Raw genomic sequence first — 13,990 nt, 5'->3', positions numbered from 1 at the left:
CACATGCCCACGAGGCGGCGTATAGGTCTGGTTTTGCCCCTTTATTCTGGTCAGCGTCCCCTCTTGCATGGACAAGATGCAGATCGGTCCTGGTTTGTGAGATGCGAGCTGCAGTCAGCTGAGGATGTCCCGACGGCGTGGGAGCTGATTGATTGCTCTGACAACAGCAGCAACGTCTGGGTGGCACGAATGTGCCAGGACAGAAATTCGGGGTAGCCGTGCAGCCGCCTGAGTGCTGCTGTGGCTCCAGTCAACAGTGGGCGGCGGGTCAGGGTCAGAGCTACGTAGCTGCAAATCAAATTTCAAATTTAGCCCTCAGAAACCAACGCGCGTTGTTCAACTGGACTATTGTGGAGTTCCTGTAGCTGCTCGAGCAGAATTGACAGCACAGTCGCCTGCAGCTACCCCAGGCGTATGCCTTCGGGTAAGAGGTCAGGGTGGAAAGCCAACGGCATCCTCCCAGAAATGATGTCACCTCGCTGCCTGTGCATCGGGTTAGACATTCAAGCATTTTTGTCACCAACATGCCTCGTGTGTTCCCAGCAGCGTCTGACGCCCCTACCAAAATTTGCGTGCCATCTCATGCCACTCGATAAACCGAATATAGTATTCTCTGATATCTGGCAAGCCAACAGATTTCATGTGGACTCTAGTTTGTGCACCGAAGGTAGGGGTCTTTTGAGCTTCAATATCGGGAATGGCAAGAAATTGCACCGCAAAACTTGAAGCTATTCTGGGCCAAACTCGAGAGTCTTTGCATTTGACAGGTGAGGCCATAGCTCACAGCAAGACCTGCATTCATGGTCCGCTGGTATGAGAATCACAACCATGTGTTACAGTCAAAATTTACCTCTCATATTTTTTTGATTTGTTAGCCTTTTCTTCATTCGGTGCAAGTAGACAGAACAGTTGTGATGGAATCCTCGACATATTCATATCGAAGTGGTTATGGATACATACAAGGAGAAAGTCTGCACGAGAAATTCGTCCAAAACTACCGGATTACACCGTGGACATACGTTACCAAGTGTCTTCCGAAACAAATGAAATTTCATGGTCACAAATAGCTGTAAACTTTGTGGACAAGTGTCGACACATCTTCGACCGCTCTCAAGGCCGCATTTCTAGTTATCAACGATGGAGATAAACACAGGCTCCGTCGTAGAAGAAGATCATATCTCAGACAATACAAAACTATTCAACGCAAGCTCTCAAAGCTCAAGGAAAGGTAGTATAAGAATTTGCAAGTAGCTCAGAAGTAGACCGAACTTGTATCGCGAAGTGCAAATAGAACAAGTGACTCGGCTGCGAAGGCATCCGCCGTTTCTAACCTCACCTTGGTCAATTTTCCCGCATCTTTCATGAATCATAAAGTACGTATGGATCAGACGCGATATTCCAATAATTGGTACTCTACCATGAGAAAAAGCCTCTCGAGCTTTGAGACTCTTCGTCGAAACATAGCGGATCATATCCAACCCGCGCCCAGTCACGGATCTCCGCGTCCGCCTCATCTGGGCTACCTGATGAGCCGACTGTTGAGATATTCTTACTAGAAGGGAACAAATCCATGTCAGAAATCTCCTTGCCCTTCTTAGTGTGTATAATGCGAATAATGGTTCGACCAGCCTCGATCATCTTGTCGAGCATGGGACAGCCAGACTGTAAAGATTCAAGTGCAGCCAATAAATACACGCTGCCCATGTAGACTCGAAAGTGGTTGACCGAGTCCGCCGCATGGGCCTCTGATATCTCAGTCGATTGTCTGAGTGCCGTCCACACGATTTCTTTAGGGCAAGTATGGGGCAGGACCTGTGCGTCTGCATCAAAGTCATTCCGGCGGATGGCTCGGGCGACGTAGATCGTGGCAATGCCGAAGTCCTCCTTAAAGAAGTTGAGAAACCACTGCACACCGGGTTCCCGAGCGTTGCTGCTTCACTAAGCTTGCTGTGGCAGTGTAGTAGAGAGAGCGAGCACTCCATGACGGCGAATCGTGATGATGTGTGGCTGGCGGAGTTCTTTGCATCCCTCGCGAACGGCTCGTGTAAGATGAGCAGCATGCGGCGGATGAAGATCTGAAGCATGGCTCTTTGGAGCATTAGACCCTGAAGGGGAAATGCATCGAGTCCATCGTCCATTTTGATTTTGCTGAGCATGTTCAAAATGTGTCGCAGTCTTTTGTCGGTGTTTTCGACTTGGGGTTATCTCCGATTGCCAGAAGGTACGCGGGCACGTCAAGGAAGCCCGGAAGCTCATGGGGCCGTTCATCCATCAGAGGCGGCAGGAGAGACAGAACAAGAAAACCCCGAAGGAAGCCCGGGATGCCATCGACTGGTTTTACGAGGTCGTACAGGACGAGCCTTTTGACACGGTTACCTTCCAGTTGACTCTAGCTGTGGTCACCATCCATTCGACGTCGGACATGCTCGTGCAAGAGTTGCACGATATTTGTTCCCATCCGCAGCTGACTGACGAATTGCGTCAAGAAGTTGTGACCGTCTTCAGTGCCGAGGGATTCAAGAGGTCGTCCATTAACAGCCTCAAGCTTATGGACAGCGTTTTCAAGGAGAGCCAGCGGGTGAAACCACTTGCATTGGGTAAATCTAACTTTCGCAGCATAAAATTCGCAAGGGCCCGGCTGACCATGATGCTAGTTGCCGTTCAACGCGTCGCCACAGAAGACATCAAATTGTCTGACGGATTGCTGATTCCAAAAGACCACACTATCGTCACCCCCGGTTATGGAATGTGGGACTCCAACGTTTATCCAAACGCCGACACGTTCGACGGCCATCGGTTCCTGAGAATTCGGGAACAACCTGAACACGAGCATGGTGCCCAGCTGGTGACCACGGGCCCGAACCACCTCGGATCTGGACACGGGAAGCGCGCGTGCCCAGGACGCTTCTTTGCGGCGATGGAGGCCAAGATTGCGCTCGCTCACTTACTGCTGAACTTTGACCTGAAGTTGGCGCCAGGCACTGATCCCAAGGTGCTCGATGTCGGCTTCGCTCTTATGCCTGACCCAACCGCAAAAGTCATGATCAGAAGGCGTCAGGAGGGAGCCCCTCTCGACTTGTTCAGAGTCCCCCTTGAGAAGAAGAAATAATTCAAAGTACGCTAAGTCGTTTACACTTCAGTATGTTGGTACGGTGTGCGTCAAAATACGGCCGTTTAGGAACAACTAAGTCGCTGCATCCGCTTCCTGCCCCATCGTACCTGACCAGGAAGTCTCGACGCATTTCCTGTCATGCTAATGACTGCATCATTCTCTGAACTGCATCAGTTTTTCTCTCTTTCCCTTGGTGTTGTTGTACATAGTATAAATAGAAGCCCTGACCATGTGTTCTCAAGCTATCCACTGGCAGTGATACAGAGTCCTATCGCAGCGGAATAACATTCCAGTCTCGGTACTGAGTCGGTAGTGATCTGAGGTGGCGAGATCTCGTGTCCATGCGAATCCTGAGTATCAATGACATTCATTTTAGAAGAGAAGAGGATTTCTCTGTTGTGACTGCGCTCGGACAAAGAGCGCTGCACTTTTCATGGGCTCTCACCTTTCCGGAAACGTCACGTTGCCCTCATGTAATCTGAAGAGAACTTCTGCTCGATACAAAGACATGCATTGGGCATACTCCATGTTGATAATTTCTGTTCCGCTACAATGTCCTGTCCCTGTGTTTTAGAAGTCTGACTCAAAGTGTAATCGTATTTGGTATCACATTATGGCGCACACTAAAGGAATGAATTCATTCATACTACACCCTGACGTGGTTGAGGATATCCGAGACGACCCATTAATTTCCGTGGAAACCTTTGAGATCCTGGACGGTTGCGAGGATCCAGAGAGAAGTTACGACGTCCCCACCGGACAAACCTTCTCCAACGGCGTCTGTCTCTACTATACCCCAGAAGAAGTCAAGCCGCCGCCACCACCACCAAAGGGTCCCAAAGGCCGTGGCCGCAAGCGGCAGGCGGAGGAAGAAATACAGCCATCAGAGGGCCAAAAGGGCCACCAGGGCCTCGGCGTCCTCGACATCCTCCCCGTCTCGCCGCAGGTCATCTTCACGCACGGCGGCGGCCGCGGCATCTTCCAGAAGGGCTACATGCACTTCATGAGGGGGCTCGCGCGCGAGCACGCGGTCCTCGCCTTCCGCAAGGACCAGGGCCCCGGCGGCACGCGCGCGGAGGAGCTGTTCAAGCGGACGGCTGCGTTCAACTACTTCTTCAACGACGCCTACTGCAGCGTCCGGGCGCTGGGCGGGCGGAGCTTCGGGGCGCGGAGCGCGACCAGGGCGAGCGTGTACTCTACGAACAATAACCTGATACTGTGGAGCTACCCGCTGATTAGGGACTCGGACTGGAGGAAGGACGAGCTGATTGCGCTATCTGAGGACACGAGGGTGTTGTTCATCAAGGGGGAGAAAGACTGGGTGAGTTGTTTTCCCTAGACTAGGCCAAGTGCTCCAATACCACAGGGTTGTGGACTGAGTCTCGAGCCACTGATTCTGGCTGCTGAGCACGAATGCTGACCTCCGGTTGAATATTCTAGATGGGTCCAGGGCTCCTCATGGACTTCGTACGGAAACAGATGAAGGCCAAGACGTGGGTCATCAATGTCAAGGACATGGAGCACAACTTCACTTGCAAGACAGAGTTAGAGGAGGAGAAAATATGCAACGCTCTGGGAATTATTGCTGGGATATGGCTGAAGGGGGACGACATGTCGGATCCGGCCAACCCGACTCCCTGGGATCCCGCTGACGGGACAGAGATGAATATCCACTACGACGCAACGACCCAGCAGGCTGTCTGGACCGGTTGGACCACGCCTGCTGAGGAGCCAAGGAATCAGGGAGTCACGGTTCATCTGAGTGCGGCGGACAACAGCAAGCTGAGTTTTCAGCTGCAAGGTTGAGGTCTAAGATGTAGTGACCCATTTTCTGGATCTCGGGAGGGTGTCAGGATTATCCAGACAGAAAGGCACGAGCGATCATTATGTTCTGATCAAATGCAACTTTGTGGCATTGCAATCGCACTTTCATTTGTCATCATTAATTCCCATCTTAATGTGCTATTAAATTAAATTGGCGCCATATCAACTTGAACTACGCTACTTGGCTCAGATGAAAGAAAGATTCTGTGGAGCTTTTCCTGTTGGTAAAGATGACCGCTCTGGCTCATATAAAGACTAAATGGCCCAAGATATATTCAATCCACTCGCTTGAGGACTTTAAAACTTGCTTCGAATGGAGAGTCTGTCACTAGACAATGTCTGTATGGACTATGTTCTCACAATATACTGTTCGTAGGAATAGCAATCGGCTGAGTATACATGACACGCACTGACATATGGTTCTGGCTAAAGAAACGATTCAGACTATATAAGAGCTATTCATTCTAAGTCGGACCATACTAAACGAGCGGCCCTGTCCACTCAACACGCAACTATCATAAGTCCACCGCGGGATCTCCCACAACGACGATGACCAATGACAACGACCCATCAGCAAGGGAATGCGTCTGGCAGACATTCCAAGAGGAGAGCCCTGTCCCTCTGCACCGCCGCCTCAAGTGAAGTAAACGGAATCCCGAACTTTTCCTGGACCTCTCTGGCGCGGGCCGTAGTCCAGGTGAGATCCTTGATATTGGACATGAGGTGGAACGCCTGCCCAAAGACACTGATTCCCATCTCCTCCACCTCTTTCTGAGTGTGCTTCGTCGCCTTAACTTGTCTGCCGCTGGCTTGGGTGAGGATGTCGCGCACTTGTTCGATAGTGAGGAGCTCGTTGCCGAGGTCGATCTCCTGGCCGGCGAAATTGGCCGGGTCCAGTAGAGCTGCTGCCGCGTACTTGCCGACGTCGTTTGCATCGGTCCAAGGGACCTTTGCACCGTCCTCGAGGAGGTGGTCCAGCTCCCCGTGGGTCGGAAGCCGAGGGAAGTTCCCATAGCAGCCTGGCACGAAGAAGTCGGTGTGGATGACTGCCGGCCGGAGGATGGTGTAAGCTTGGAATCCGCTCGCTCGAACGATCTCTTCGACTGTTGCCTTGGAGGAGAAATACTGGTGGAGGTTGATTTCCTTGGTCGCGTCGTCATCCCACATTCCCTTGTTGGCTGTGCCATGGGTCGTGGCTACAACAATGGTTTCAACGCCTGCCTTCTGGCTGGCGTCGACAACAGTCTTGGCCTGCAGGGCCTCTAGTCCTGGGTAGGGAAATGTGTTGAGGAAGACTCCCTTGCATCCTTGTGCTGCTTTGAGGATGTCTTCAAAATTCTTGGATTCCCCCTGGAACAGAGTGATGTTTGGGTCCTGCAGAATTGGCGGGACTTTTTGAAGGTCTCGTACGACCGCATGAATTTTTGGAACCCGCTGCGAGGAGGTGCGAGATCACCCAGCGGCTTTGCTGGCCGGTGGCTTGAGTGACTAGGTAGGTGGACATGCTGGATATGATTTGCAGACAAATTGCAACGATGTAGCTTGTGTGCAGATCCAAGGAGTAGATCGGGATGAGACTGACGAACTCCTAGATTTGATTCCCACAGAACAGAGCAGGAAGCACGCAATTTATATTCAGTTCGAAGCCGTTGTAATCTGCCTTAGGATCAACCGGATTTCCATTTGATTCATAATTCAACACAAATCCACGTATGCTGATGATCTGTTGGCGCCTAGCATTTGTCTTCGGTGGCACAAGGCGACGGGGGAACGGGAGGTCCGAAGTAAGCATTGTGGCTCAAAAAGGTTAAGCGCGGAGACACTTACATCTCTTAGGCTCGATAAAAGTTGCTTCGCGTGGGGCTCGGGATAGATGGGAAACATTCAGGGATCCTTTGGCAGACTAGTGCATCTCGGAAGGATTTAGGGTGAGCTGACAAAAGCGACTGGGCTTAGCTGCCTCGCAAGAGTATTTAGAATGGAAACGTCAGCGATCCATCGAAAGCAACTTTCTCCGACCTCTTCAGACCCGACAAACGCATCACTCTCTCCATGATTGCCAATGTTGGCTGGCGGAATCCACTGCGTCGGACTCAAATGATGCCGAGTCATCCGCCGCCACGATGAAGGCCCGAAAAGGTTGCTGGACGTGTGCAGGTTAGTAGTCTCACGTTCGGCAGTGTGAACCTCGGGAGGGGGCTTCTAACAGCGCCTGTCCAGCTCGTAAGATTCAATGCGATGGTGGCCGGCCGACGTGCAGAAAGTGTGCCCGAGCCCAGCGGGACTGTGAGGGTTATGAGTTGCGGCTCTCGTGGCCCAGAGAGGATGACAAGAGACGGGCAATGACCGGGACTAACGCGCTGCCGGTGCTGGTGTCTCAGTCAGGGCAAAGTTCCAGCGATGTCTTCTTCGTCAACACGACGTGGCAAGACATGGAAGTATATGGATATCTCTCAGGACAGAGACAGCCCTCTCTTCCACTTCGACCCATGTCACGATTGTGGAGGCAGCCTCAACAACAAGTGAAGCATATGGACCTAGTCCACCACTGTAAGCTGCAGACCACACATCCCAATGCGTGACTTTGTTGGTTCGTATCAGATTTCACAGTTGACAAACGTGCCAGTTCAAAATTTTGCCCATCTCTCCTTGGTTATGTTTGGTCAACGGCCCTGTCAGATCCGGGACACACTCCTAAGCATGGCCCTGGCACAAGACGCTGTCTCGGCGCTTGCTCTTTTCTACGCGTTGCTAGCTTTTTCCTCACTCCACCGCTATGGGATCAACGAGCATGCCGTACAACTGAAGATACAGGCACTTCAGTTCCTGTCTGCTGCGGTGACGGATGAGCCGCTGGTCTTGGCACAAGCCGCCCAACATGTGGCTGCGTCTATGCTTCTGGGGTCTTTCGAGGTGAGCTTTGGGGAATTTTCAGTATTTAGAAAGACAGAAACTTTGCCTAATCATCACGATCAGATACTACATCCATCGGATGCGTCGGGCGAGTGGCTCTTGCACACGTGGGGAGCCATGGACACGATCCAAGCGACTCAGCTCAAAGATCAACCCTACGAGAGCGACACTGGCCACCTGATCAACTGGGTCCAATACCACGAAACAATTTCTCGCTTCACCGTACATCATTGGCGTCACAAGTCGTTGGTCCCGACAACCCCAGTCGGCAATTGTCCCACAACGCGAAGTATTCGTTCTCCGTCGTTGACAAGATATAGGCCGGTGTGTAAAATTTCTAGATGCGCCTGTTTATAGCTCTCCACTAATGCTTTTTTCTTCTAGAACATGCCATCCGTCAATCCTACGTTTGCAATATTGAACCTGCTTTCCGAGATCAGCGACACACTGATTGATCCTCGAGACCCCAAAAGCAACGATGGAGAGTATCAAGACCACCTCAAAGATATGGAGAGGAGAATCAAGAAAGTGCCCGTCAAATCGAACTCGGCTGAGTCAGATCCGGATGCTACGTTTGCAGTGGAACTGTACCAGATGGCGACACAGATTTATCTCGTGCGGGCCTCGCAGAGTCCATGGGAGCCAGCGGCCAATCTCGACCCCTTGATCGATGCGGCGTTTTCGGGGCCCATCCAGTACTGTAGCTGTGAGCATTTCTTCCCACTGTTGATCCTCGCCTGCGAGGCACATAAAGATGAGCAGAGGGTCGCCATCATCAACTTGATTGAGAGGACGCAAAGGGACACTCGTATAAGGAGTATCCAGGGGGTGAAGGATACCATCCAATCCATCTGGGTGCAGCAGGATCTGCATAAGGATGACGATGTGTTGGTGGACTATCTGGAAATCATGAGCACGGTGATCAGCTCGAGCAACAGTGTACCGTCTTTTGCTTAGGTATGCAAGCCTCCGTGGTCCCTGCTACTCTTGTGGATCAAATCCCAGTCATCCTTTGGCTACGTGAGAGATCCCATATTGAGGTCTGTACAGCTCATATTGCTGCGTTCCTTTCGCATGCACGTCTAGCACAATAGCCAAACAAGGCCGTAATTCGGAATATGAACACATGCTTCCAATTCTAGCTGCACGAGTTCATGTCTTGACTTCCGTAGATCTCAGCGGGATGGGGTCAGATGAGCAGTAATTGGTACAGTTGTCATGATAAGTCGAAAGCTGAGCCAAGCGGCAGAACCATGGTTCGGCGTGAGCTAAGCCTCAGAGGGTGTTTCCATCCCCGGTGGAATCAAGTAGTACGCCAGAAACAGCACAATATAGAACCCAGTCTGCGACCAAAGTAGGTCAAAGCGCTTATATTGGGAGAACGGTGCTCACATGCCGTGACACTGACTCACAATAAGTCGCAACCACCGCCTCTCGACGATCACACTGGCTATGATGTGACGAGAGGCAATATGACGGTCAACTGTCAAGAGAGACAAGCCCCGCACAGACCCAAACAACAAGACAATAGAGGCCTACCGTGGATACTGATCTACAATGTCAACGACCTGGGCAGCCCGGAGCGGCCAACTGCAGGCATGCATGTGCGTTCCCGAATCACCCCATGCACCTTGCAGATGTGTGGAGCACAAGCAAATTTGACAGGTTTGAGATGATCACATTTCACAAGCACATCTCTCTGTCGTGGAAATATGATCAAATCGACCTCACCGTGCTCACGCTCCCTCCACCCACTTTCTTCGTGCATAGGCTGATGTCAGCTGTGTAACCCCGATGCAGGTACGTCCCAATCAGTCAGTCTTTGATGGGGCATCGCTTGGCCACGAAGGTCTCGCCGGCTCCTCTCAAGGTTGTGGGAAATTGATCATCCCATGTAAAAACTCCGAGATTCAGCTCAGCTAAATCTTGCGCCTGTTGGGCTCGACCGGTGGGAAGGGATTTTCGGGCCACAATTTGTAACGTTGTAGTGCTAAGGAAAACCACCGGTCTGGAGTCGCCGACCGCGCTCTTGTCTTCGGGCTGGGACTTGGACGGTACTTGGCGCCCCTCTAGGGACGGCAATGTTCAGATTCACATCACCCTGGCGTGGCTGAAAGTAGTGCGGCTACACATATGCACATGCAAAAGCGCCGTTTCACCAACGTACGCGCCACGCAGCGGATGGCTGCTGCTGGTCTGGGAGTAAGGCCGAGTCACTCCCTGGTGCCATCCAGTCGGGCGGACCCGGCAAGCCTCCTGAGTGTAGCTGAGCAAGCAGTCTGGCATCTTACCTGCAGCAGATGGCGGCTATTTGTTTCGTCCAACCCAACCTTCTGCACGCGACCGTGATGGGAAACTCGACTAGCGTGTGTCTGAGCATGCCGGTGGGTCAAATTAGGTAACTGCAAAAGCCTACAGTCCCTTTCTTGAAAAGCAAAACGCTCTCGAGTATTCCTTCCCTGCGTTCCCGTTACACATGCACACATGCACGGCCCGAATGCCCGGAACCCTCGAGGCAGTGTCACGTCAAGGAGCATGTTGCTGCTTGCGCCATCCTGAAAAGGCCGGTATGGTGTTTTGAAGAAAATGAACTCGTTGCCAAAAACACGAATACCTTCCACCTGCTGGGGAACTGCCCTTGGATTGGCATCGAAACTGGTGTCCATGAGCCCATCCAAATTCTATTGGCCGCTGAGACAACTCCATTGCAGCCGAACCAGACTGGAAACTCCCACCTGCTTGAATGGGGACCTCCGATAAAGCGACTTGAAGGTCCGCGAGCACATCGTCACAAGTGACTTCTGATCATTGTGGATGGTGATATGTTCTAGATCACGAGCAATTGCCAGCCACTGCGGGTGACCATGCTTGCAGAAGCGAAATTATGATCCCTATTCTTGGCAGCATGGCTACACACTCTCCTTGGTCACACGGGCACAAAGTTTTGGCAAGCACAGATCAGACCTGGTTGAAGGGACGAACACAGTCCGAACCGCTAGAGGGAATCAATGTTCTTATTGTTGCAGAGTTCGAAATGAATGGGAGCATGGATCAACAATGTGGCCATAAACCTTGGTATCCAAAAGTCCACCCAAAACACACCGTAGAATTAATAGAATACAAGTAGGTAACATCTTGAGTGTAAAAGAAGCCCAAGAATGTGACTGCGACTTCCGAGAACAACACCGTGTGAACCAACCGCCGGGTCCCTTGCCCATGCGTGCACGAGCCAGCTCGAGATTCAAGGTGAAAGAACGTCAAGTGAGGGCCTTAATCCGGTCAATAGCGATCGGAGATCGCTCCAGGATCAGGCCCACTGTCTTCATCGTCCAAACTTCTGATCGAAGGATGCAATTTTGGTAGCGATGCTGGCAGTTTGCTGTTCACGCCTGGCTTTCTCGTCACCAGTCTGGTCCGGTAGCATGACGATGGTGTTTCCGTCACGGGATGGCTCCTTGAGAAAGGGCTGGGTTCGAAGTGAGGAGAGGGCTTGGTTCTGGGGCTTTCCGCCACTGTTATCGTTTGGGGTGCTTCTATGACAGGCCTGTCTTAGCATGGGGGCGTCGAGAACATTTGGGCTGCATCATACCGGTCCATTGTCCTATCAGGGTTGTTGTGTGGTGTGCAAAACACGGTCCTGATGATGGCGTTGGTGCGCGAACGAACAGGGGTAGAAGCACTGCAAGGAGGGGGGAGGGGGAGAAGCTTAAACAAAGATGCTGCTGGCGCTGATTTTACTCAAAGGTCGTTTATAGACATAGATGGCGAGATTGAGTTTGACGAGAACATTTCCACGCATTGAGTTGGGCGATGTGATCTTATATCCTTTTTCGCAGTTTGGAAGATGTCGCCTGCGTCCCATCTCGACAGACCTCAAGTCAGCTTGGGGAAACACAACGAAGCTCAGCGCTCACAGGTTCACCCATTGATCTGAGCGGTTCGCTGCAGAAACGACAGATAGAGGAAAGATCAACCGAACTATTGTCAAGGCAGGACATCTGTAAAATAAAAAGTAAATAGTCGGGAGTGCAATGACTGGTTGTGTCAGAAAAAAGGATTGAAACCAACCCCCAGTCAAGTTGGCTGACCGTTTAGCGTCGCGTCTGCATGAGATCCACGTGGGATTCCCAGTGTATGTTTCAGCCGGATGGCGCCTGGGAGGAACCGAAGTGCCATACGTCAAAATCGAGCGGTCTGCCTTGGGGCGTTTGTTCTAGCCTAGTTTGCCTGAAGAGCCGCGTGAGGTAAGCATGCGTGGTTCGCCGGGGTTCGCGCCGGGCCAATTTGGGGGTCTCTCGTATGCCCGCGGACACGGCATGAACCCTGCTTCACCTGTCTCGCCTTAGGAACACGACTCTGCCCTTCTTCCCAGCATTGTCCACCAAGAGACGCCCGACCGTTCCCTGCAGGTTTATAGTCATTAAATATTTATCGATAAAGTCCTGTTAATCTCTCCTGCGTTAAAATCATCTTAGCACTATTTGAGCCCGTATGTGAGGTGGTCATTTCTTGAGCAGCTCGGCAAATCTCTGCTCTACCCAAGCGGGCTTGCCCCATCATCAGTTCCTGCCACCAATGAGATCCTCCTGGAAAACAGAGAACCTGTCTTTCATTTTCCGCCTTGAAAGGATGATATAACGGCCTCGGTAAAGTATCTCGTTCGTCCAATCCTTACTCCAACGGCCAGCGTTGCCAGCACGCTTGTTCCCACACTTGAGCTTCATTCCCTAGGAGACGGTCTACCCGTCCCCCGCCACAGGCTACGGACGACATGCCGCAAGTGTCGGATTCGGTTATGCGGCGCTAGTTATGCAGACCTGCCTAATTCAAAGCAGAGGCGAGGGCCGGGTTCGGGTCCAATGACTTAGACGAGGCTGAGCCTTCGCCCACTGGCCAGTGCTCCGCAGTCATCGTGTGTGATTGGTCACCTGTCACAGCCGCGCTGGGCGGACAGGAAATGCTATTTTCAAACCGGCAAAACCTGCCAACGAGGTAGAACAGGTCGATGATATTTTTCGCGCTAAGAGGTGGGGGCACGTATTCGTTGGGACTCATCACCACATTCTCCCTGCATTCACAACCGCGAAAAGCCGCCGCGTGGAACAAACCTATCTGGGCAGCAAATCTCATGATAGCTAGGCACCAACACTTCAACCGCGACTGATTTGCCCTCAAGGGTCACAATAAATCAAAAATTGCCTTCTCAAAATCAAACAATGTCATGCCTGACATGCGCATTGGTGACTGGTCATGAAACCCAGGTGATCTCTGTTTGATTCTGGCCACAATTCACGAATGTGCAGTGATTAATAGGTGCTGGATGCCACTCGCGTAGAGCCGTATTCGTCGTGCGTAGGGCCATTACCTCGAAGCGTGGCGGAATCCTGATTTCCAGGGCTCTCGTTTTGTTGGGATTGCAGTAACTGGCCAGGTTCACGTAGATGAAAGTGACACAGGCATGCGGCTTGATTACCCTCCTGTCAGAATGTGTTGAGATCATCTCGCGCCACACACACCGGATATAGACCCACTATTGCAATGGATCCTTCGGGGGACCCTAGTCCATTGCTTCAGCAGCAGGCATATTCACTCCTAGCCACTCGATCACCTTCCTGATGGGGTCGCTGCTTAAACCTTAATCCTACGCAAGCCGTGTACTGTACCCGAATGCAGGGGTCGGGGAAGACCCGGCCGCTCCTATTGGCTTCGACCTGGGCCAGATGCCGCTCACTGTTCATGCGGCTCCAGGGCTCCATCCTGATGCGATATCAAAGAATCCCAACCGAGTGAATCTTTTGTTGTGGACGAACGAGGGGGATTCATCATTCGAGTCGGCCTCTTCCAATGTATTTGCATCTCTGTTTTACCTCGGAATTATGGATCTCTGTTTCATCAGAATTTGCTGTCGGCCTAGCCATGATGAGGTGTGCCGCCGTTGGTACCTGAACGTGTCACACGAGATAACAGCAATGTGCAACAGCATCTTGGGCCTAGACCCTACTGCCAGTGCGAAGAGGTGGGGTGCTCGGCGAGGTTGGCAACGGCGGCCTAGGCAGCCTTGAAATTAGGTATGACAGCTCTTGATAGAGTCCGTCATTGGCGAACGAGAAATTAGCGGGATTCTGCTGTGCGACATCATAG

The 13,990-nt window shown here is 51.9% G+C and overlaps 5 protein-coding genes across 5 annotated transcripts; 3 read left to right on the top strand and 2 right to left on the bottom strand.

The window, feature by feature from the left end:
- Positions 1–1,413: 1,413 nt before the first annotated feature.
- Positions 1,414–2,138, bottom strand: INS49_013447 (uncharacterized protein; the record flags this gene model as incomplete). The annotated part of the gene is made up of 2 exons (XM_043174146.1): positions 1,414–1,930; positions 1,978–2,138. The coding sequence occupies 2 exons, from the start codon at positions 2,136–2,138 to the stop codon at positions 1,414–1,416; spliced, it is 678 nt and encodes a 225-aa protein (XP_043021091.1).
- Positions 2,139–2,254: 116 nt separating this feature from the next.
- On the top strand, positions 2,255–3,109 carry INS49_013446 (uncharacterized protein; the record flags this gene model as incomplete). The annotated part of the gene is made up of 2 exons (XM_043174145.1): positions 2,255–2,597; positions 2,655–3,109. The coding sequence occupies 2 exons, from the start codon at positions 2,255–2,257 to the stop codon at positions 3,107–3,109; spliced, it is 798 nt and encodes a 265-aa protein (XP_043021090.1).
- A 616-nt stretch (positions 3,110–3,725) lies between these two features.
- On the top strand, positions 3,726–4,918 carry INS49_013445 (uncharacterized protein; the record flags this gene model as incomplete). Its single annotated transcript, XM_043174144.1, has 2 exons — positions 3,726–4,433; positions 4,553–4,918. The coding sequence occupies 2 exons, from the start codon at positions 3,726–3,728 to the stop codon at positions 4,916–4,918; spliced, it is 1,074 nt and encodes a 357-aa protein (XP_043021089.1).
- Positions 4,919–5,506: 588 nt separating this feature from the next.
- INS49_013444 (uncharacterized protein) lies at positions 5,507–6,820 on the bottom strand (the record flags this gene model as incomplete). Its single annotated transcript, XM_043174143.1, has 2 exons — positions 5,507–6,310; positions 6,764–6,820. The coding sequence occupies 2 exons, from the start codon at positions 6,818–6,820 to the stop codon at positions 5,507–5,509; spliced, it is 861 nt and encodes a 286-aa protein (XP_043021088.1).
- Positions 6,821–7,636: 816 nt separating this feature from the next.
- On the top strand, positions 7,637–8,806 carry INS49_013443 (uncharacterized protein; the record flags this gene model as incomplete). Its single annotated transcript, XM_043174142.1, has 3 exons — positions 7,637–7,849; positions 7,913–8,071; positions 8,234–8,806. 3 exons carry the CDS (start codon positions 7,637–7,639, stop codon positions 8,804–8,806), a joined length of 945 nt encoding a protein of 314 aa, XP_043021087.1.
- Between the last annotated feature and the right edge of the window lie 5,184 nt (positions 8,807–13,990).

Source organism: Diaporthe citri, assembly GCF_014595645.1.
Source record: "Diaporthe citri strain NFHF-8-4 chromosome Unknown scaffold_7, whole genome shotgun sequence".
Lineage (NCBI taxonomy): Eukaryota > Fungi > Ascomycota > Sordariomycetes > Diaporthales > Diaporthaceae > Diaporthe > Diaporthe citri.
This window is presented reverse-complemented; position numbering and strand designations above follow the sequence as displayed.